The sequence below is a fragment of the Rhineura floridana genome, chromosome 17, assembly GCF_030035675.1.
Source record: "Rhineura floridana isolate rRhiFlo1 chromosome 17, rRhiFlo1.hap2, whole genome shotgun sequence".
NCBI classification, from domain to species: Eukaryota; Metazoa; Chordata; class Lepidosauria; order Squamata; family Rhineuridae; genus Rhineura; species Rhineura floridana.
The window spans coordinates 30,578,149-30,602,798 of NC_084496.1; the positions used below are offsets into that span (position 1 = coordinate 30,578,149).

A 24,650-nucleotide genomic window follows, 5' to 3' on the forward strand; every position below is an offset into this window, starting at 1 on the left:
CTTTCTCAAGATGTGGCGGCAGCCACTGGATTAGATGCCTTTAAAATGGGATCAGAGATTTTAATGGGGGAGGAGAGGGGAGGGTCTAACAATGGCCATTAGCTATGATGGTTAAATGGAACCTCCATGGTGAGAGGCAGCCCACCTCTGAGTACCAGTTCTTCCTGTTGCACTCATGTCATGCTTGTGGGCTTCACGGAGGCATCTGCTTGACTCTGGGGAAAACAGAGCGCTGGACTAGATAGACCATAACTCTGATCCAGCAGGATGTTTTCCCATGTTCCTGGGTAAGCTCCATTGAATTTAGTGAGACTTACTTCTGAGTAAACCTGCTCAGTTATCACACTCAAGGGATCTTTGGAATCTTTGTCGCTTTTATTCCTCGCCCTTTTTCCTTTTGTTCTTGCACATGACATTTTATTCTGTTTTATGGCATTTTTGTTGCATAAACGGCTCAGCTAAATTATGGCTGTGCTCCTAGACACCGGAGGGGGGGCCTGTGGCCCTCCAGATGTTGGTGGGCTCCAGCTCCTGTTAACCTCAGCAGCCCTGGCTAATGGTTGATGGGGGATGGAGCCCAACAGCATCTGGAGGGCCATAAATTCCCCACCCTTCCCACTCACCTGATAGGTCCATGGAAAGCAAGGAAACAGGCACACAGGGAGGCACCTTGTCGGAGTCAGGGCACTGGTCCCTCCCACTCACGAGTGTCTACAGTGGGCATGGGGACCCTCTAGCACAGCCTTTCCCAACCAGTGTGCCTCCAGATGTTGTTGGACCCCAACTCCCATCAGCCTCAGCCAGCATTGCCAATGGTCAGGAAAGATGGGAGTTGTGGTCCAACAACATCTGGAGGCACACTGGTTGGGAAAGGCTGCTTAGCACACCAGATGGTGCTGAACTACAACTCCCAGCAGCCCAGAAATGATGGCCAAGGGCCAGGGAGGATGGGACCTGCAGTGCAACAACTTCTGGAGGACCAGAGGGTCCCCACACCTGGTCTCTGCCTACAGAAGTTGGTCAAGGATGATGGGAGCTGGCTGGCCATGACCACCTCCTGGTGGCAGAAGCAGATCTCTGGGGTTTTAGGCAGGAGCCTTTCTCAGCCGTAGCTGGAGATGGCAGGGACTGAACCGCATCCCAGCCTTCTGCCTGTAGCTCAGGTGTGCTGCCCTTGCTCAGGCTCCTGAACAGACTTGTACAGGACTGCAGTGTGCAACTATATAAATTCAATAGAAATATTAAGGATGTGCCCTTCCCTGGGAAAAAAATGGGTAGATGATGTTTTGATTCCACTAAGATTAGACTATATCTTGTCTGTAAAAGAGTTTGAAGGTGCAACCAGAGCCACGTCTAGTAAGCCCCATAATTTCCACTGTGGATTACGCCAGGTAAGTGTGCCAAGCCTAGCAGTGCATGCCTACGCAGACATAAATGCCACTGTGTTCCATGGGACTTACTCCTAGGTTTGTTGTTATATGCCTTCAAGTCGACTATGACTTATGGCGACCCTATGAATCGGCGACCTCCAAGAGCATCTGTCATGAACCACCCTGTTCAGATCTTGTAAGTTGAGGTCTGTGGCTTCCTTGATGGAATCAACCCAACTCTTGATTGGTCTTCCTCTTTTTCTACTCCCTTCTGTTTTCCCCAGCATTATTGTCTTTTCTAGTGAAGCATGTCTTCTCATAATGTGCCCAAAGTATGACAATGTCAGTTTCATCATTTTAGCTTCTAGTGACAGTTCTGGTTTAGTTTGTCTACATAGGTCTAGACAGACCTATGCACAGGATGGGGCTGTGTGCTCCTCTATGGCCTGAGCCCACCTAGCCCCCAATGGAAGGCGTGCAGAGGGGCTGGGGGATGTGCGCGGAAGAAGAGTGGCCGGGGTGGGGTGGGGTGGAGACAGGCCTTTTGCGTTCTGGGTGGAAAACGACCCCGTGGCTCCGGATGAGGCCCCCTCCCCTCAGTAACTCCACCCCCCCTTGTCTGCCTGTTCGTCGGTGCGGCGCGCGCAGCGGCAGCGTCTCCCTCGGAGGCGGGGTCGCCTCGTCTCCCTTAAAGGAGGGCCCTGACATCACTTGCGCTCTCCGTCGGCGGCAGCTGCGCTTTGTGAATCGGGCTTTGTGCAGGCGGCGAAGGGGGAGGGGAGGCGAGGCGAGGCGAGGCGAGGGGCAGCTGCTCCGCCAGGCAGACAAAGGCCAAGCCGAGCGGGAGCCGCAGCGGGCGAGGAGGAGGAAGAGGAGGCCGCCACTGGTCCGGCGCCGGCTTCGACAGGCTCCTTTGCGCGCGGCTCGCCAGCCCCAGCCCCTCGCCATGACGGCCAACGGGACTTCGGAGTCGCTCCAGATCCAGTTCGGCCTCATCAACTGCGGCAACAAATACCTGACGGCGGAGGCGTTCGGCTTCAAGCTCAACGCCTCGGCGCCCAGCCTGAAGAAGAAGCAGATCTGGACGCTGGAGCAGAACGGCGACGACTCCAGCGCCGTGCTGCTCCGCAGCCACCTGGGCCGCTACCTGGCGGCCGACAAGGACGGCAACGTGACCTGCGACAGCGAGGCCCCGACGGCCGACTGCCGCTTCCTGATCCTGGCGCACGACGACGGGCGCTGGTCGCTGCAGTCGGAGGCGCACAAGCGCTACTTCGGCGGCACCGAGGACCGCCTCTCGTGCTTCGCCCAGAGCATCTCGGCGGCGGAGAAGTGGAGCGTCCACATCGCCATGCACCCCCAGGTGAACATCTTCAGCCTGACCAGGAAGCGCTACGCCCACCTGGCCGCCGCCCAGGAGGAGATCGCCGTCAACCGCGACGTGCCCTGGGGGGTGGACTCGCTCGTCACCCTCGTGTTCCAGGACCAGCGCTACAGCCTCCAGACGTGCGACCACCGCTTCTTGCGCCACGACGGCAAGCTGGTGGGCCGGCCCGAGCCCGGCACCGGCTACACGCTGGAGTTCCGCGCCGGCAAGGTGGCCTTCCGGGACTGCGAGGGCAAGTACCTGGCCCCCTCCGGCCCCAGCGGCACCCTCAAGGCCGGCAAGAGCGCCAAGGTGGGCAAGGACGAACTCTTCGTCCTGGAGCAGAGCAGCCCGCAGGTCCTGCTCCGCGCCGGCAACGAGAGGAACGTCTCCACCCGGCAAGGTAAGCGGCGCCCCGGCGGGGAATGCGGCTGGCGCGGCCCCGAGGGTCCGCCTGCCTGGGCGCCGGAGGCCTGGAGCGGGCCGGCGGGGGGCGTGAGGACCAATGGTTTCCGTGCGGGGCAGGGCCTCCCCCCTCTCCGTTCCCCCCCGTGTATTTACCTAAGTCCGCTGCTTCTCACCAGCGGGACTTTGCTGGGTGGTTCCTGCGGCCCTCGACGGTTAGCGGCCGGCAAGCGGTTGTGGCGAAGGCGCGCAGAGCTGGGGGGACCGGTGCAGGCGTGCCGGTCGCTGCCCCGAGAGCGCGGAGCGGGCGCGTGCGGATCAGTCCGCGGGAAGGATTTGTGCCTGAGACGACGACGATTCTAAGGGCCCTCGTTCTCCCCCCCCCCGCCTTCTTAGGATGTATTCGATGTTTAATTCAAATGTATTAATCCCTCTGCTCCCCCCTCCCGCTGCAAAAGGCGCGTCTCCATCCGCCAAAGGAGGGCTTCGTCTCGCGGGCCTTACTCGAGGTGTGGGGTTGCTTCCCCCGGGGGGGGCAAGGAAGGCTGTCGCGGAGGGCTCCCCCCGAAATCGCTTTGGTCGTGCCCAGGCCTCTTTGTTCGGGTGGCGCAGGGGGCGGGCCGGGCACCGCGGCTGCTTCTGCGCTCGCCTGAAAGGCCCTCTCGCTCCCCGCCCCTTACCATCCCGTTTCCAGCCTTGTGTCCCTAAATTAGGGGCAGAAACAGGAGGAGGGAAATAGGCCGTGGTCAGTTTGGGTCTCCTCGGTCGCAGAGCCAAGGCCCCGTCCTGGAGAGCCCCTGCTGCAATGGGCGGCGAGTCCTGCCCCCCCCCGGGCCAGCTACTGTGAGAAGGTGGCCACTAGCCCGGCCTCCGCCTCCGCTCAGCGCAGTGTCTCTGCACAGGATGGCGCTGCTGCCGCCGCCTCGGCTTTCCTCCCCCCCCGCCTGCATTTCCCCCTGGTCTTTTAGACGCTATGCCCCCGCCCCTACTGGGGGGGCGCTTTTGCGAAATCCGACCACCAGAAAGAGGGAGGGGAGCGTTTTGTTGGGCAAGCGGCATGATCTTGGGGCGCCGCGACGGGGGCGGGACCTCCCTTGCGGGAGGAGGGGGCGCCTGAGCTGCCCTTGGAGCCAGCAAGCGGCCTGCGCGCGCGCGCCCCCCCCCCGCCGTTTCCCCCCGCCCCGCGGGGCTGTGGCCTCTGCTCCGGCCTCTTGTCCCAGCGTGCTCCCCCCCCAATCCCGCCAGGCTCCTGCCGTCCCCCTCTTCTCTTCTCTCGTTCCTCCCCGTCCTCCCCCAGGCTGCCTCCTGCCTCTTCCTCGGCTGTTCTGCTCCTTCCTGCTGTGGGTTGGCTGAGTCCCGGGAGGGCATCTCCAGTTTGGTGCTGCCAGATCAAATGCCCGCAAACCAAAGAGCCTTTGTGGCGCTGCCGGATCGCGTCGTGGACGTGTAGCACAAAAGCCCTCTTCTGTGAATGGGGGCTGGGGGTGGATGTGGGTTGGGGGCTTGAGGGGGATGGGGCCAGCCACAGGAACCATCGGCGTTTGCCCCTCCGCCTCCTCTCTCTGGCAGATCCTTTCGCCCCTCCCCTTTATGCAGCCCTTCCCCTCCTCCTCCGCTGCTGCTGCTTGCTGGGGGGGCATCCTTGTTGCCTCTCCCTTTTGGGGGAGGGGAGCTGGGTCTTGGGCTGACCTCTGCTCCAATTCATGCTGTCTCATTTTTCTTCTAGGGTGGAGGTGGGGAGATGCCTAATCTCTCGCCCCCATTATATATCTGAAGAATAGGTGAATAGTGTTTTTAGTGCTTTTGTTTGCCGCCCTGGGCTCCTGCTGGGAGGAAGGGGGGGTATAAATCAAATAATAAATAAATAAACGGGCCTCCTACTAAATTCTAAATCTGGGACTTGTGGGTGCTGAGGGTCTTTGCAGGCAGGTCTACAGATTTTTTCCTTTGGCTCACTGCTGTTACTTTTAGTTTTCGTAAGTCTAGAAATCTGAGCTCATTTTCTGTTGAAAAGCTAACTCAGCAAGAGATCAAAGGCAGATAATTCCAGGAAGAAAACCTTCCATCAAAGCGCCTGCCCCTCCTTTCCTTTCTTTTTTAAATAAGGCAGTGATTAAGTTCTTGAAGTGATTCCTTCCCTCCCCCCCAAAAAAAGATTTATAGAGTCTCATTAAACATTCTGCCCTAATCTTGGAAGAAGCCCTGATAGGGTCTCAACGAGCCCTGCACTGGCTTTTCTCTAGTTTGTACTGGTCATTGCAGAAGATATCATATGCAGGGCTATACTAACCGATAAAATAAACAAAGTTCCGTGCTTGGCAATCAGAATGTTGCAACACTTATACATTATGCAAATTGGCTCAGTTTGCTTGCTTTCTCTTCAATTTGAATGCTTCATTCAGAAGGGGCCTGGAGCTACACAGGGCATTGAAGCAACAACATCCGTCACATACACCCTCCAAGAAATTTTGTTCAGCCACTTCTGTTATTTCATATTTTTACAACCATAAGGCCTAGGAACTTGATTTTTAAAAAGATGAGAACTGAGACTTCAGGAAGCTGGATTCTGTATGCCGGTGGCAATATCCTTTTCTTCCCTTGCACCCTCCTGGAAAATTGTAGCATAGATCCAGGACTGATTCTGGGGTTGGTGGGCAGGGTGCTTTGAATCCTTTGCCTCATAGCAATTCATCACTCCTCAAGCCTGAAACTGACACAGTTCTGTAAATGGGTTTCAACTGAAAATCTGAGTTGAGAGGCAGACTTCCAGCTGCTCCGGGGTAAATGTGACCTACATTAAAGTAATAGAAAGAGAGCTTTACCTCTGCTGGCTGTCCCTTTGGCTGATTCAGCTGCATGCCAACCCTCACTTCCTCCACCCTTTTGTCTCTGAACCTTGGAAGCTTGCTTGCGTGCTGCCGGGTGACCCCCTCTGGGCACTCATGCAAGGGGGGGAAGGAGAGCGCCCTCTGGGGATTTAGGAGTGCACAGTGCGGCTGACTAGAAAAAGCTTGTGTGTTTGTGCAGACTTGAAGTGCCAGATTGATGGTGGCTCCTTGCCGCTGAGGAAGGGTCCTGGATGCCTGCTTGAAAAAAATAAAGGATTGTTTCCTTTATTTGGAGAGTTCTTAAACATTACAGGTAACTTGTATTCCTTGCTATGTTATTGTGTTAGTTGGCTGGGCTGTGGTGCAGTGGGCTGTGGTGCATTTCTCTGGCAAAAGAAATGCAAGAAGACAATAAGGGATGCTAAAAAAGAATTTGAGGAGCACATTGCTAAGAACATAAAAACCAACAACAAAAAATTCTATAAATACATTCAAAGCAGGAGACCATCTAGGGAGGCGATTGGACTCTTGGATGATAAGGGAGTCAAAGGTGTACTAAACAACGATAAGGAGATTGCAGACAAGTTAAATGAATTCTTTGCATCTGTCTTCACAGTGGAAGATATAGGGCAGATCCCTGAACCTGAACTAACATTTGCAGGAAGGGATTCTGAGGAACTGAGACAAATAGTGGTAACGAGAGAGGAAGTTCTAGGCTTAATGGACAATATAAAAACTGACAAATCACCAGGCCCGGATGGCATCCACCCAAGAGTTCTCAAAGAACTCAAATGTGAAATTGCTGATCTGCTAACTAAAATATGTAACTTGTCCCTCGGGTCCTCCTCTGTGCCTGAGGAATGGAAAGTGGCAAATGTAATGCCAATATTCAAAAAGGGATCCAGAGGGGATCCTGGAAATTACAGGCCAGTTAGCTTAACTTCTGTCCCTGGAAAACTGGTAGAAAGTATTATTAAAGCTAGATTAACTAAGCACATAGAAGAACAAGCCTTGCTGAAGCAGAGCCAGCATGGCTTCTGCAAGGGAAAGTCCTGTCTCAGTAACCTATTAGAATTCTTTGAGAGTGTCAACAAGCATATAGATAGAGGTGATCCAGTGGACATAGTGTACTTAGACTTTCAAAAAGTGTTTGACAAGGTACCTCACCAAAGACTTCTGAGGAAGCTTAGCAGTCATGGAATAAGAGGAGGTCCTCTTGTGGATAAGGAATTGGTTAAGAAGCAGAAAGCAGAGAGTAGGAATAAACGGACAGTTCTCCCAGTGGAGGGCTGTAGAAAGTGGAGTCCCTCAAGGATCGGTATTGGGACCTGTACTTTTCAACTTGTTCATTAATGACCTAGAATTAGGAGTGAGCAGTGAAGTGGCCAAGTTTGCTGACGACACTAAATTGTTCAGGGTTGTTAAAACAAAGAAGGATTGCGAAGAGCTCCAAAAAGACCTCTCCAAACTGAGTGAATGGGCAGAAAAATGGCAAATGCAATTCAATATAAATAAGTGTAAAATTATGCATATTGGAGCAAAACATCTTAATTTCACATATACGCTCATGGGGTCTGAACTGGCAGTGACCGACCAGGAGAGAGACCTCGGGGTTGTAGTGGACAGCACGATGAAAATGTCGACCCAGTGTGCGGCAGCTGTGAAAAAGGCAAATTCCATGCTAGGGATAATTAGGAAAGGTATTGAAAATAAAACAGCCGATATCATAATGCCGTTGTATAAATCTATGGTGCGGCCACATTTGGAATACTGTGTACAGTTCTGGTCGCCTCATCTCAAAAAGGATATTATAGAGTTGGAAAAGGTTCAGAAGAGGGCAACCAGAATGATCAAGGGGATGGAGCGACTCCCTTACGAGGAAAGGTTGCAGCATTTGGGGCTTTTTAGTTTAGAGAAAAGGCGGGTCAGAGGAGACATGATAGAAGTGTATAAAATTATGCATGGCATTGAGAAAGTGGATAGAGAAAAGTTCTTCTCCCTCTCTCATAATACTAGAACTCGTGGACATTCAAAGAAGCTGAATGTTGGAAGATTCAGGACAGACAAAAGGAAGTACTTCTTTACTCAGCGCATAGTTAAACTATGGAATTTGCTCCCACAAGATGCAGTAATGGCCACCAGCTTGGACGGCTTTAAAAGAAGATTAGACAAATTCATGGAGGACAGGGCTATCAATGGCTACTAGCCGTGATGGCTGTGCTCTGCCACCCTAGTCAGAGGCAGCATGCTTCTGAAAACCAGCTGCCGGAAGCCTCAGGAGGGGAGAGTGTTCTTGCACTCGGGTCCTTCTTGCGGGCTTCCCCCAGGCACCTGGTTGGCCACTGTGAGAACAGGATGCTGGACTAGATGGGCCACTGGCCTGATCCAGCAGGCTGTTCTTATGTTCTTAGTGGATAGACTATGACTGGGGAGACTTAGGTTCAAATCCCTACGTAATTATTACATTTATATCCTGCCCTTCTTCCCAAAAGGAGCACAGCACAGCAAACAAGTGATAAAACAATAAGAACATCTTTAAAACAAAACATAGCCATAAAGTGTCATTGTTTTTCAACCTCACCTACCTCACAGGGTTCTTGGGAGGATAAAATGGGGGGAGGTACCTTTATCTAAGCTCCTTGAAACAAGGACTTATTAGGATGAGGCTGACTACTATCCTGTGAATAGGTTCCTGGGAGTAAGCTGCATTGAACTCAAGCAATGCTTGCTTCTGACTGCACAGCTTCAACTTATAAAACACAATGCAGTTTAACAAAAGATTGTTAGCCAGGTGAAATGCAACCTTTTAGCTTTGAATTAGAAACAGACAGAAATGGATCAATGGCTAGACTCCTATGAAGCTGCCTCATGGGTTCATTTTTCTAGGGAAGTCTGATCCACAGTAAGGAACACCTATAGTAGGAATAGGCAACATGCTGACCTGCAGTTGTCATGATCCTTGACCACTGGCTGTGCAACTGTTCCTCAACAGCGATAGCCTGGCCAAGGTGGCTCAAGCTCTGTTAACCTTTCATTTGGACTACTGTTGTGCATGGTTGATGGACCTGCCCTGGAAAATTACTCAGAAGCCGCCATTAGTGCAGAAAGTGGCTACCAGATTATTCACTGTTTCAGCTGGATGGAATTGCATTGACAGTTACATTGATTGCCTGTTTGCTTCCAGGCAAAATTCAAGGTGCTGGCATTGGCCTATGACAGAGCTTGGAAAAGTTACTTTTTTGAACTACAACTCCCATCAGCCCCAGCCAGCAAGGCCACTGGATTGGGCTGATGGGAGCTGTAGTTGAAAAAAGTAACTTTTCCAAGCTCTGCCTATGGAGCCTTAAATGACTTGGGACACAAATAGTTGAAGGAGGGCCTCTCCATGAACTGGCCTGCCTGTGCCAGGAGATCAGACCACTGTTGGTGGTTGTGCTATACCTGTTTGTGTTGCGAAATTTATATCCTGTCCTTTGCCATAAAATGATCGGAGGGTGGGTCACAATATATAAAACCACCTAAAAACTACCATCAAAATATTGAAAACATCTAAAATTCAGTATCCAGTTTGTATGCAACATTGCTTCATCTGTGCTTCTCAACACACACACACACACACACACACACACACACACACACACATGCTGAAGATTCAAAAGGCCTGGAAAAAGAGGGATATGCCTTAAGCTGGGGGTATAGGAAGACTATTCCACAGTCAGGGTGCCACCACCAAGAAGGCCTGCCTATTAAGAGTCCTGGTTGCCTGGACTTCATTTGGTATAGACAAAAGGGCCTCCCTGGCAGATCTTAAATCTCATAGGAACCTTGGAAGCCATCTTGTGCTGAGACAGGCCATTGGTCCTTTGAAAGCAGGATTGTCAACCCTAATTGGCACAAGTGCCAATGTTCTGGACAGAGGTCTCTCCCAGCCCTCCCTGGAGATGCCAAGGATTGAACCTGGGGCCTTCTGCATGCAAAGCAGATGCTGTACCTCTGGACTGTGGCCCCTCAATAAGCCATGGGCAGGATAGTGCAGGGAGAGGCATTCTGACGGGTAGCTGGACCCTAAGCTGTTTAGGGCTGTTTAGATCAGTGCTGGCACCTTGACTTGGGATTTTGGTAGCGAATAAACAGCCAGTGGTGATGGGAGAACAGGCTTTCTCCTGTGGTGGCATCTGGCCTGGTGGTAGACTGCTCTTCTCCTTGGAAGCATCCTTGGTGCTGACGCTGACAATTTCAGCGCCCAGTGAAGTCTGGCCTGTTTGTCCAGGTGTGAGACATTTCTTGCTGGGGCTGAGTGGGCCACTCTGTATTTTTTGCTGTTGTTATTTGAACTGGCTTCATGGCTTGTCATCTTGTGAGAAAGGACAGGTTAATAAGGAAAACTTCTAAAAGATCAAAGGGGCATCTGGCCACCATATTTGTTTGTGTTGACGCTTCAGTAAGGTAGATATAAGCGACATTGAAAATATGGGGGGCTTTTGTGGGCAAGTGGTACTCGACAGGTTCTTCATAAGATACGCTTGATAGATAGGCTTGATAGATTCTTGCACTTTCTTAAGCCCCAAATAGTTCTGGACTAACAAAGTCCTTGGTAGCCAGGGATTTTTTAAAATGGTGGCTGTTGCAGCTGCTGCTGCTGACCCTTGCTGCATTTTCCCGGGGTGGCACTTGCAATGAGAGGCTGCTGCCTCAACGCCAGCCATTTGCCCGTCACCCTCTTGAGAAGGGCTGTTGGGATCTTGGATTCTGGCAGATGTTAAAATATTTGTCTGGCAGGAGGGAGAGTAGGGAGGCTGGGAGAACAAGAGTTGGATTGTGATGGGGGAAGAGCGGCAATTTCAGAGCGTGGTTGGTGTGTGGGGAGAGAGCTCCTGTTTCAGGCCTTTGTCACTTTGGAAAACCAGATGTGAGGCAGGAGGGGGTGGGGCTGGTTGGTTTATGGGATGGAGAAATATGTGGTTGCTCTCAGCTCATTCTCACAGAGGCCGCAAGCAGCCTGCTTGGCAAATCTTGTTGCAAATGCAGGAAGGTGGCAGGATTGTTCCATGGCTATCCCACTGTATGGGGTTGAATTTGGGGGTTTCAAAGCCATTTTCAAAAATTGGGTCTGCGATTGACATCTCTCCAAAGCAAGATATTGCCCAGTGCCAAATATCTAGAAAAGATGGGCTGAAGATTTGTCTTCTGAACTGGGGACTTTCTCCTCTCCTCTCCGATGGGTGTGCTTTTACTCTCCCTGTAATTTCCCAGTGCTGAAAGAAAGCAGCTCAGAGGCACTCCATTAATGGCATGAAATTCTGTGGCATAATTTAAGCCAGGTCAGTGCTGTGGACTATCTGTTCTCCCTGTCCCTGGTAGCCAATGTGTTGACTTCCAGATGGGTTGACTTCCAGATGTGTTGGATTCCCAGCTCCTATTGTCCCTGATCACTGGCTCTGCTGGAGTTCTGGAGGGTGCCATGTTGGCTACCACTGATGGGTAATATCTAGTTTGGGAGATATGTTGAAAAGGATGAGAACTGGATTGTACTTCTGCATGTAATTGAATGCTTCAGACTGTCTAAAGTTTGGAGCTTGTATTTACTTTAGGACAAAAAATGGAAGGATTTCAATAGTTCATGAAGTGCAGGGAAGAGGAACCTGTGAGGGCCCACCAGGTCTGTTGGACTACAACTCCCATCAGCCCCAGCCAATACGGTAAATGTGCCCTGCAGAAGTTGCTGGACCACCATTTTGGAGAAATGCGACCTCCGTAAGCACCTTGCTCATAGAGTTAATGAACGAAAATCATGAGGCCCTTTTATGGGGTGGGCAATGAAGGCGTACTTGCCCTGGGCCTCTCCTGTGGAGGGGGCTGCATGGCCGTTGGGCAACAGTGTTCTCCAGCTGAGCAGGACAAGGTGCTGTGAGAGGGAAGTGCAGGAAGTGGGGCTCAAGCAAACATTTGCCTCCTGTGCCCTCCATCTTGAGAGCCCCCGTAGGCACCTTCCATTGTGAAGTGGGACTGGGCTGAGGACGGTTCTGACTGTGATGGCGGCAGATGTTTAAAGCCCCCTCATCACATGCCATCACGGTTCTGATCTGGCTTCCCTCTCCCACCTGCTATTAAAAGAAAACACCCATGCAAGAACAGCTACCTAACGCCTCGTTTGGCTGGATGCCTGATCTTCCTGGCAGAGAAGCAATTATTATGGCAATTGCTCCTCTTCCTGGCATCCTTGGTAAATATCTGTGGCCAGGCCATAAGACATGGCCTCCCCTCCCCCATCTCTTCTTGCTTCTAGGCATACATGTGAATCTTTGCTCTTGTGAGCAAGAAAGTAGACCTTTGAAAAGTTGCCTTTTGTGGCCCCCAGGCCTTTTTGCTGCTGCTGCGGTGCCACTGCTTTCCTCTTGAAACCCTCGGCGGGGTGGCCGTGGGAGTCCTCCCCATTTGCAGCTTCCTCCTGAGTGATGTTACATCTAACTTTGAAAAGCTGTGATGGGAGGGAGGGAGGAGGAAGAGCCATCCTGACGGCTGTGCCATCCCCCCCCTTCCTGTTGGAATTTGTGGGTGGATTCCGCTTCCTCTCTCCCCTCCTTCCAGAGGTAGGGAAGAGAAACTGCAAACAGACCCAACAACTCAGCCCTGTCTGGTAGTAGTGATAACAATAAATTGGTGAAAGTAATAAAGCGATTCCCGGCAATGCGCTCTCTCGCTCGCCCTCTCCAACCAGAGTTGTTCTTTCCGTTGGGCTCATCTTACCAGTAGTGGATCAGCCCTTGTGGTCTGTGCTCTGGGCATACAGCTGGACACATTTGTTCTTTTGGCTAGAACTGTCTTCCCTTCTCCCCTCCCCCACCAAATGGGAAAAATGATTTTGTTCCCAGGCTAATTAGAGGCAAACCTGAAAACGGCATGGCCACAGGGACCCTCTCCCCTTGCCCACCCTTCCGTGCTGACCTTCTGCCACAACCAGGGATGCTCATGGTCAGGGCCAGCTCCAAAGGGTGGCCAGGTGTGGCCCTGGCTGAGGGCCCTGGGGCTACAGGGGCTCCTGTGCTCCCCTTTTGCTATTTGCGACAGGATCACTAATACATTATCCTTTTCTGTGGCTGCAAGTCCCTCACTCCCATATCCATATTAAGTGGAGAAAGTGACCATGGAGCAGCTTTCATGGGCAGATATTGAGTCCTGGGTTCAAGACATCCACCAGGCACAGCTTACTCTTTTCTGTTTTCTAATAATGGGGCTGTCTTGACCTGCATCCATGGTGGGGATCCAAAGGCCACATCCAAGGCATGAGTGGGTCTGGTCACCTGCCTTGAAACCTGATTCTACATGCATACCAAATTTTAGCTCGCAAGCTGGTGTAGAAGTACCATAACCATTTGGGGTACACTTCATGTCCCCAGTTTTAAGAGACCCATTCCTCAGGTATTGTAGTAATTTAGGTTCCTTGGACTAGGGGAGTTGGTATCAAACTATAGGTTTTGTGGTGGCATGGAAGTACCCTAGAAGTCTGAGTACAATAGCCATGTTAAAGTACTAGCATGGTAGCCATAGGTGAAGTGCAGGCCCAGCGCCAGGCAGGGCTGGGTCCTTGGGCACCAGCCTAACCTGGGCCTTCAGTATCGTACGCCCAACATCCCCTCCCAATGCAGGCAGCTCAGGGCTTAAATAGGCCTGCCTGGCCCACCTATCTCCTAGGTCAGTGGGTAAGTGTGCATGATCTGCATGTGCATGCCTGCCATCACCCAAGATGGCAGTGGGGACATCAACCCCTTAGGAACACCCCCATCATCACCTTTGTAGGCTGCATGCATGGGCTGTGTGCACTGATGCAACAGGTAGGTGGGATGGTGGACTTATTTAAACCCAGTGGGGGGTGCCTGGGAGCTCCTTCTCTGCAATCCGCAGCAGTGTCGGGTCGCTGGGCCCTGCAACCTGACGCTGGCACAGAACGAGAGCTCCACCCTAAGGAGGGCCCCCTCTGAGCCACAGGGGCCCTCAGCCAAGGCCCAACCTGGTCGCCCGCTGGTGCTGGATCTGTTGAAAAGAAATTCTATGCAGGTGATGAATGGGCTGGTGAAGGAGCGATGGATCTCTGTCCTCTTGAAGGTCGAAGTAGAGGGGGAAATGTCTCTGCAGAGGCAGACTTATGTGGTCCTTGCAAAAAGTTGTCAGGGCATTTTGCATTGCATACAAGCAGTTTTCAGGATGCAGTGGCATTCTGAAGCAGGATAGCTATAAGGCAGGACTTGCAGTTCACCTGTACATTGGCATTATTTGAGTTTGCTTTGTCTTTTGCACAGTCGGGACAAAGGATTTTGGAGAGTCCTCAGCATCTATTTAGCCACTGCTGGAAATGAGATGCTGGCCAAGATAGATTCCTGGTCTTCATCCAGAAAGGCTGATATGATATTGTCTTGGTGGGCTTTATTTAGACTGCATCTATATGTATACAGGGTAGGCATAGCTGAATGTGAAATTTGGAAAGTGTAAAGACCCTTCTGATTGGTTTCCTTCCCCTCAACCCCAGATTTTCCTTTAATGTGCAGTTGAATAGCTGGCACAAGTAGGATTCACTGTCACCCTCACTCCCACCCTGTAAATGAATTCCCTGTCATGTAATGTGTGAACCTTTTGTTCCATTGTTTGTGGTATACCATAATATGGATGACACAAACTTGTGCTGCGGATCCTACTTTCAGGTTCCTCCTTGCCTTTCAGAAATGCAAGCAATGCCAAAACCCTTTGGCTTAAGAACTTTGGAGTGCCTTTGCAACAGATCAGATGTGAAGCCCTAATTTGATCCAGGAATGTGAACATTTTGGAGGAACTGGCTACAAAGACACCCCCCAAATCTGCATGTGCATTTGTGTATGTGATGCATATGTCCATACACAAGTATGTTTACAATTTCAAATCCAAATATATACAAATTATTCAGAGGTTGATATTCAGTTCCCCAGTGAGGTTCCAAAGAATATCAGAGGGTGATGAAGAGCTGGGTCTTTGTCTTGAGCAAAAAGGACTGAGCTGCTGCCCATCTCTTCTAATTAGTGGTGCAGCCTGGCAGATGGTGAAGATCCACTGAGCATCTGCCCCTCATTATGGCTAATCCACCACCCCTTTAATTGGACTTCACTTAAAATGGAAGAAGGGTGGCCTTTCAAAAAGCATCCCTGGAGGTCTCTGGGGTGGTGGTTGGGGGAGGGGAGGGATTGCTTCTCCCCACAGGAAGTGGGGCGCCAACTGAGTGTCTGGATGATGACACGACACTTGGCTGCAGCTGACTGGTGGATCAATGCAACGTTGCATGAAGCAAGCACTGACTCGGCATGAGAATTCTGGTGGGTCTCTAGATGCAACTCTGTTTGGCGCCAAGAGTGACCTCCTATTTTTCAGCAACCAGGGTGGAACAAGTGGCACCTGCAACAGTGTTGCTGCATAGAGTGCTTCTGTTTTAGCCCCCCTCCTTCTGACAGCAGTCATAATGAGCAATCTGTGGCCAGTGGGGATGCTGTCTTCTCATTGGGTTCTTGTTTGGCGGGGAGTGTCCCCTTCCTTAGGATTTTCTTTTTTTAATAAATGTGCTTCTGCAAACTTTGAGGTTCCAAGCTGCCTAATAGCTTCCCTCTTTGGGTGGGTGGGTGCCATTTTTGGATGCCTAAGCCATGACCCCTTATATACCCAACCCATCACTGTGGTTTTCATATGAGGGCCTCCTGCAGATACCATCTCATCAGGAGGTTCCATTCCACACGATGCTGGAATCATGTTGTTAGCGTGGTGGCGTCTACCCTTTGGACAGGCACCGTCTCTGTCATCCTTTTGGCGCCTGTTGAAGACCTTTTCAACAAGCCTTTCAAGTGGAGGATTTTATTCCAGCCTGTATCCATATGAATTTGAAATTGTATATATGAAATTGTTTTAATTGCTTTTACATGAAATTGTTAAATCACTTTGAGATATATTATAGGAAGTGGTTCATAAATGGAAACAGACACTCACAGCCTGAACATGGGAAATAAAGGGAACAGCTTGTTGTTAATTTCCAATGTACAGAGTCTTCCTCCTTGAGATCACTGCATTGCACAAAGGCAGATCTGGGCATCCTGCGTGGTGTGTGTCAGGCCAGTCTCAGCTCCCAGAGGAGGGGGCTTGTTTATGCAGCTTTCTCCCTGTGCATTTTAGATCTGGAGGGGACAAGCTGTGGATTTTTCAAGAATGAGAAAGGTTCATGCTTGTGTCCCTGCTAACCTGGGACCCCACACCTGGAGGGCATCAAGTTGTTTATTTATTACTGAATTTATATGCCAGTTTTCCATACAAATATGCTCAAAGTGGCTAACCCTAAATGCAAATGACGAAGGTTGGCAAAGGCTGGCTTATAGAACTGATGTTCTTAAGCACATCTACGTAGAAATTCGTCACGTTGCTTTCCGGGGGTGCTTCACTGCAAGCGAGGGCCTCCAACAGCCTTGGCTGACTTCTCTTCCTTGTTCCTTTTGAATCTCCTTTCCCCTTCCCATGTTTTACAGATGCTCAGACTGTAAGCGCCTTTGGCCCATCTCTCCCGTGCCTTGTGCTGCCATTCTACACGGTGCCCCTAGAATGGCTGCTGTGTAACTATTTGGGTCAAGCTGCATGTGATTTTAAATATAAGTGCAGGCTTTTAAAAATGCAAATTGCATCAGCTGGTGGGGGTTGATTAACCCTGGGATCACAGCAGGTAGAGAAGGAGAGTTTTATGCTGTCCGCTCAGCATAAGGCAAAATTCCTGAGGAAAAACTCGGAATTTTAATTGGTGCCAATGGGGAATAAGGTTTAATTTCCCCTCAGCACCTGCTGGGCTCCCGATAATTTTCAGTCCCCCCGCCAAAACCCCCCCAGATTATTCCATTTTTACCTGCACATTTAATGCAAAGTCTCACTGGCCCTTAGTAAGAATGCTTATAAATCTCTGTTATAGCTTGATCTATTCATGCTTACTCAGAAATAAGTCATAACAAATTAAATGGGACTTGCATGTAATGTCTGCAGAGGTCTGCCCCCATATTCTCATTAGCAAAAGGCTTTCCCTGTCTAGGAGAGGTGTGTTTATGCAATGGCCTCCACTCTCGAGTGGACTCTGTGGGGAGTGCTTGCAATTTCAGGTTGAAACGAAGCGGCAGTGAAATCCAGCTTGCTTTTCTTGCCTGCAAGTGTGAACGCCCTCGCTGCGGCTCTTGGGGGGTTGTGACAACAAAGAAACCTTCTCCCTTTGTGTGTGTGTGTGTGTGTGTGTGTCCCTGAGGCTAGAAGCTTAGCTGCATCTCCATCTGAGGACTTCTGCCAGATGTTCACCTTCCTTCCTTCCCCCTGCCTTTTGTCCTCCGCGGTTCTTCCTGTGGAGCGAGGCTCTCCCCAAAGTGCCTCTGCTCTCTCATTCAGCCCTGAGCAGTGGCTTCCTCTGTAGCGATGACGACAGCGTGATAGTTTTCCCTCTTCCACGTCTCATCCAAGAGAACGAAACATGACTCTGCAATCACCTAGTCCCCCTTTCCTGAAGTTAAAACTACAATAGAGCATGTTCGAAAACATCTTGGTCCTGGATGGAAACTGGGGAGTTGAGTCCTGAGTCTTTCAGGTTTCTTGAGGTCTTCGTACCAGAACGAGTAGATTAAGAATGTGAGAAGAGCCCTGCCAGGTGGGCCAGGCCAAACGGTCTCTCTCCAACCCAGCATTCGGCTTCCCGGTGGGGCCACTTGGGTGCCTCAAGGAGGAAAGGAAGGCAACTGCGCTCTTCCTGGCTGTTGCTTCCCAGCAGGTGGGATTCAGGGCATACCAGCTCTGAACAGGGGAGAGTCCTTCTGGTCCATGACAACCAACCCCTCCTCCTGGGCTCCTACTGGGAGGAAGGGTGGGATATAAATGTAATAAATAATATCTAAATGATTTTGTTGTTGTTGGTCACTATGGTTTTAGCTATTTATTTATTTTAGATTTATATCCCACCTTCCTCTTTTTTTGCATCGTTGGTTGCATTTTTTTGGCTACCGTTTATGTTCCTTTCGTTCCCCTCATTTCCCCTCATTTGGCCATTTTCTGAAGGAAGCCTTCTTGCCATCTTTGACTCTGCTTGTTAACCATGCTGACATCCTCTTGGTCTTGGTGGTATATTTTTCTTGATCTGTGGTCTGCAGTCTAGCTGAGCTTCTATTGTGGTTTTAAGCAATTCCCCAGCATGTTAGAGACATCTGACCTTCTTTTCTTTCAACTTCCCTTTCACCCATCTCCTCATTCTGGGACCTTGCTGAACTACAAGTCCCATCAGTTGCAGCCAGCAAAGACGGTGGTCTGGAGGGCCAAAGCAGTGCTTTAGAAGCTTTTTCTAAAGTTCCTCTGCTATAGAAGGCTGGGGATGATGGCAGAGGTCATAAAACTGTTTCTGGGCTGCACCACTCCAGACAGCTGAATCATATCTTGAATGCTTCTGTGTATTTCAGGAGATCTGCACATGGAAAAATTGGGAAGCTGTGGTTGCACAAGCTTCTCCCTAAATATGTGCTGGCTTTCTTGTGTATAAATTGGGGGTTGGACATTCAGCTGTGTCCCCCTTGCACACTCAACATTGATGTAGTCCATTGTAGGAACACCGGCACTACCGCACCTTCTGTGTTGGTATTAAGTTGGGCTGATTAGTTCAAGAACTGTCCTCAAAACTACACCCGGGTTGCCTCAGATCCTTGGATATGTTGTACCTTGACATTACTCCTTGTGAACTGAGTGGTCTCCTGGGCACACATTGCGTGAGGAAGCTGTGGCACCCTAGGGCCTTCTTAGAGTATGGGGCCGAGAAGGCATTCCTGAAGCCTCAGTGTGGCACCTCCAGCCTGAGGGCCTGATTAGGCATTTGGGGTATTTCCCCAAACCGTGTTCACTGCCCCACATCTGATCTCATGTGTGAGACAGGTAAAGATATGGCTGGGACCAGTTTCTAAGGGGCTGCTTCTCAGCCTCCATCAGTTGGTGCTGAGAGCGCACCATCAAAGGAACTCTTCTTGGCTCCAAGCACCTGTCAAAAGTTGATGACAATCTGGCCCACCAGTGGCATCCTGTTCCTCACCCTTGTCCTAAAGTAGTTATTTGCAGGAGCATCCCAACCACCCTTTAATGGGTCCACTACAGCGGAGATCCATTTGCACTGCCTTCCCAGAAGAACTACCAGAGCCAAGCCTTTACCTCTTTCCCCTGTCCACCCAAAGCCCTCAAAAGGCCTCTCACCACACCTTAACCTTTTTGTCAAATTTCCCCACAGTATACAAAAAAAAATTAAGTTTTTGTTTGATTGACCTCTGGAAACTCTGAGCTGGAAGAGATGGTGGCAACAACAACAACATCATCATCAACAACAACATCATCAACAACAACAACATCATCAACAACAACATCATCAACAACAACAACATCATCAACAACAACATCAACAAAACAACAAACAAATTACCTGTCCTTTACCAGCAGGTCCCAGGACTTGTTTACTATTCTAAGTGTTCCTAGATTTGAGGTATAACCAGTCAGGTTTCCTCAGCTGTGATTCTAATTGCCCCTGTTCCCAAGAGCAAAGATTTGCTTGCAATCTCATGCTCCCTCTAGGATATGGCCCACATATCTGTGGCTGGGTGCCCTGGAACCATTTCCTTTCGCTTGCTGCCAGAGATTTGTTGCAGCTTGTCCCCAAGAGTTGCTTCAGTCAGAAGGAGATCGTGGGGTTCAGTTTGGACCATGTACAAAGTAGATAGCTTGAGAGGTCTGAGTATGATGTTTATGCATGCAAGTTGTATTCCTGAAAGCCCCATACCAGTGCTGCTTATCTCACCTGTGGGATTTATTTTCTAGACCAGTGGCTTTCAAATGCTGTATGCTTGGGAGAGCCCCTTGCATGTCTGCTGAAGGATTCTCTTCATGTTTGTTGCAAAGCTACTGTGCCATGCAGACTTGAGGTATTTGCAGGATGCATGTTGGGTTCATATGGCGCTGTGGTCAGGCCTGCGAGATCTCGCTTTCACTTCCATTTGAACTGAGAAATGTACCTTTGAATATACCCAACAGTCTTCTGCAATGCATGTAGTTTGATGGTCAGTGGTGATGGCTAAGCTGGTCACTTGGGGAGCTGCCCTTGCCTTCCTTCTTGCTGAAGAACCCCTGATAGTCTTCTGCAGACCTGCCCCCCGCCCTGGAGCCCACCCTGAAAACAGCTGTTCTAGCCCCACTTCAAGCCTTGAAACTTATCCCAGCGTATTAAGAAGCCGCCCATCCTCTCATGGCATTTCCATTACCGTGCGTTGTATTGATATCCTACCTTCTAGCTACCTCAACCTGGTGCCTTCCAGAGGTTTTGAACTACATCTCCCATCACTGTTGCAAGTTGTAGTCCAAAATATCTGGAGGGCACTGGGTTGGAGGAGGCTGTTTTTTTTCTACCATGGCTCTTGTGGTGGAGTGCATGGGCTCCCAAGGGTTCCAGTCATTGACCAGGTCCAGACTTGGTTAGCTTCAGTCAGCTTTCTTGTGTTGTGCCCTTTTAGACCATGCCCAGGGATGACCTGGGGTGTGATCAGGATGGTTGACTCGATGCACCGCTGGCCTGATCCAGCAGGGCAGCTCTTGTCAGGTACTGTGGGGGGGAAGCAGCAGGGTGCTCCTTCCCTCCCAGTTCTGGCCCAGTTTGCTTTCAGGCTTGAAATACGCCTGGGGGTGTCAATATTAACATGGGGACAGCTTCGTTAAAGACAAATATCCAGCCTGATGCTTCTCTGCCATTCTGTTTCCTGATTTTTCTGCCGCTTCCTCCAACCCCCGCCCCCAGCTTTTCCCTTGCAGAAATCTCTGGAGTTTCTTCTTCCTGCACCTTGGGTTCCTCGTCCCAGCCAGCTGCTTCTCGCTCCTTTTTAATTACCACTCTTGCATGGATACCAGACGAGAAATCATCTGACTTCTCCCAAGGCTCTGCCTGACCTTGACAACACTGGTAATTAAAAGTCTGACTGCGCCGTTATCTGCAGATGAGTGGCTCCAGGCATCCAGCTTGGAAATGGGGTCCCAGTGAGATTAACATACACTTCTGGCTTTTGAGAAGGGCTGTTGCACCTGCTTGGCATGCAGAAGGTCCCTGGTTCATTCCCCAGCAGCATCTCTAGGGAGGGCTGGGAATGTCCCCGCCCTGCAGCCCCGGAGAGAGTCCTACTGCTGGTCAGTGTAGACAGTACTGAACTAGATGGGCTCAATGGTCTGACTCCAGATGTTCTGAGGTGGAGAGATGGAGCTGGTGGCACTCCAGATGTTGGGCTACTGCTGGCTGGGGCTGATGAACATCATCTGGAGGGCTCCAGGATCCTTGTGATGAAGGTGTGGTGGTTCTCCTTCTGTGACACTCCCTCTTTACATCTGAGAGAGCACCCTGCAGTTCAGCGTTGGGAACTGTGGTCTGCTGTGCCTCCTGTACACTGTGCATGATGTTCCCTACCTTTCCTAGCCAGTAAGGATGGAGGCTGTGCAGGGCAATAGTGTGTGGGTGCAAGCTAATTTGTTGCTAAAGGAAAAATGGAGCACATCCCTCCCTCCCTCCAGCTGGAGAGTTGGCACAGACTGTTGTGGCACACCAGCCTGAGGGACTGGGAAACTACTAGTGGCAAGGTGATAGAGTGAGATGGCACAGTTTTGCACGTGCATCTCGGTCTCTCTGGAAATCTAGTTACAGGATGGCACACTATTGTTCACTACGTATGTGTGTGTTTTGTGAACAACGGGGCAGTGAGTCTCAAAGCTCCTTTTTCTGTAATTCCATGTGTGGCGAACTCAGGGTTACTCCATGGAAGGGCCTGGCTGGAACAGTTGCTTGTGTGCGGAGCCCGCCTTGTGCAAGAGGAGGAACTGCATCTTTGTGAAGTGATGTGAAGGTGCGCGGATGCAGCACCTTGTGAAGCTAAGCAGGTCTTGTTGGTGATTGGCTAGACCACCTGGGAGCCTTATGCCTGCCGCTTTTTGAATTCTGCCATGAAAGAAAGACTGGAGATAAATGCAAGATATGAATAGATGGAGAAAACATTTTCGCCAGCCAATGGGTATTACTGTTTTCCCAGGGATGGAGGAAGCCGTTTTATATCAGATCTTTCCATCACTTGCTGCCTGACCCTTTTAAATACAGATACCAGGAACTGGACCGGAGACCTTTCTGTTTGAAGCATTACCGGTAGTCCATCCCTGTTAAAAGTTTCAGCTTTTCTTAAAACCAATCTTCTAGCCCTCTTGGTATTCCTGAAATTGGGCACAGAAGCCAGTAATGTAAGGTTTTTGGTGCTTGAGGTGTGGTGTCTCTACCCTTCATGGATCTCTGTGACAAACAAAAGGATAAATTCTGCAAACGTTCAGAGTCTCAGACTTCCCAGCTCTTCAGATTTCTTTCAGCACCACAGTCCTCCCATCCCTGTGTGAACTTAGGTGAAGACAGGTTGGCCTGCCTTCCTGTTAGTCTGCTGGTGCTTAAAATGGGGGTGGCAGGAAATGAGTCTCCTATCGTCTATCTTCAAACACACTGTAGGGACTGTAAAATGTCTGATATGCAAAATTAGTCTGCCTGGGAAGGAAGGAAGGGAGTTGAGTTGATTGAACAGCTGGTATGCTCTAAGACAAGGGAAACGGAGTGGAATTGCAGGAGCTGGCTCTGTCTGTCTGTTCCTGGTGTTGCCAGACTCAGTCCGGTTGATACAATCCTGGGCGTTGACAGCTGGGTTACTAGCCGTGATGGCTGTGTTCTGCCACCCTAGTCAAAGGCAGCATGCTTCTGAAAACCAGTTGCCAGAAGCCTCAGGAGGGGAGAGTGTTCTTGCACTCGGGTCCTGCTTGCGGGCTTCCCCCAGGCACCTGGTTGGCCACTGTGAGAACAGGATGCTGGACTAGATGGGCCGCTGGCCTGATCCAGCAGGCTGTTCTTACGTTCTTAACGGTTAGGGTCAGCACGCTCCAGAGCAGGTCCTCAGTATCATGTTGTATGCAGCCCTTATTCATTATAATGGAGCTTGCGCAGGAGAGTGACCAGTGGATGGGGGGGGCGGAATTTAAGTATTCTGTCGCTTGGCTGCCCAAGTGTCCTTGAATATGCCCTGAGGGAGGGGGACCCAGGAAAGGTGTGTGTGAAGCTATCCACAGGGAGTGGAGATGCTGGCGCGTGAGCAGAGGCATGGAAGGCGGGTCTGCTGATGGCTGTTAGCCACGGTAGCTATTTCCTTCATGTTCTGCTGATGGGCATCTGGCTGGCCACGTGGGAAGCCAAATGCTGGACTAAATGAGCCTTTGGTCCGATTCAGTTTCAGGGCTCTTGCATTACGTTTGTGCAGACTTGGGGCTCTGTTACAGGATGTATTTAGAGGGTTGTGTTCAGTCCTGGTAAAATCTCTGTGTGGTTGTGCCTCCCTAGAGGCACCTTGAGGTGGGGTGTGTGCGGTCCATTTGGTTTGTCTGGGAGCTGGAGCAGCCGGTCTGTGGAAGGCTAGCAAGTGACTTGAGTCATTGTCAGCATGGTTTTTACTATCCTGCACAAGCTCAGTTTTAAGCCGCTTTGAATGGCTGCTGTGGAGTTCTGGCTGCATTCCTTTCTGATGAATCCATGTAACCCAATTCCCCAACTGGCTTTTGGGGAAGGGCTGGAGACATTCTTTGTGAATCTGGGCCCCTCTCCTTGCTCCCCCCCCCCGCCGCTCTTGAGTTGATTTCTCAGCTACTCTGTTTCCCCTAAACTTTCATCACAAAAACTGTTTCCCCAGAAGCGGTTCTAGAGCTGAACTGAAATGCCTCAGCTCATTTTACGGCTCATTTTAATGGGTAGGGAAATGGGGGGACAACCCTTCAGCTGACTCCCCAAGAGAGTGAAAAGTCAGCCATCCCGCCACCAAAGTCCTCATCATGTAGCGTCAGCCCCAGGGGCTTTTGGGAGATGAAAAATTGGTGCTTGGGAGGGGAATTCTGCCCCCACTTGTAATTTCCCATGGCATTTCAGCCACCACTTTTGCACCCCGAGTGACTCTAAATAGTCATTGAGCTATGACCTTTCTCATATGGTGCGGGTAGCCTGTGCTAACAGTTCCGTTCAGATACAGGAGTTTTGCTGCTTCCTTAAAAAACCATCATGCCCATTAGTGGGTAGCACCTCACTAACCGACGGGGCCAGATTGATCCTTTCTATTCCAGCATGGGGGGGGGGTAAGCCTTCTCTGACTGACTCTTTTTCCCAAAGCTGCTAATGCATGGGAAGTTGGTGATCTGTGCCATTTCATTGCAGCTGTCCGCCCTTGTCTCCGCTTTCCTTTCCCAAAGCTGGTACTGGCCCATCTCTCTCCTGCATTCCAGATTCTCCCCAGGAGGGAGGAGATCTTCTTTTCTTTTGCCCCCCTGTGCTTCCCTTCCCCCTTAACTTGACATGAGGGTTGCCACCAGGTGCACAGAAGCAATATTTAGTCACTCACCTTTATCAGTCAAGCAAAATGAGTGGAATATCAAGGGGCTCATTAAGACTGCAAGCTAATCTAGCAATATGTTTAATGTAGGATTAGAAAATGGGTTCCTAATGGTCATTACAGCAATTTCAATTTTCAGAGCGGGCAGGATAAAAGTTTCTTTACTATGCATCAGGCTTCTAACAATGTGCCTTGCAAA

At 50.4% G+C, this 24,650-nt stretch overlaps 1 protein-coding gene across 2 annotated transcripts in view; it reads left to right on the forward strand.

Moving 5' to 3' along the window:
- The first annotated feature begins 2,060 nt into the window (after window positions 1–2,060).
- Window positions 2,061–24,650, forward strand: part of FSCN1 (fascin actin-bundling protein 1) — a 35,467-nt gene continuing 12,877 nt past the window's right edge. Inside the window, exon 1 of one of the 2 annotated variants that reach the window (XM_061599492.1) lies at window positions 2,061–3,139. In XM_061599492.1, coding sequence (XP_061455476.1) covers window positions 2,317–3,139 — 823 coding nt within the window. In that variant the 5' untranslated portion in view covers window positions 2,061–2,316. The remainder of the gene's footprint in view (window positions 3,140–24,650) is intronic. The other variant, XM_061599493.1, reaches the window with a different exon arrangement.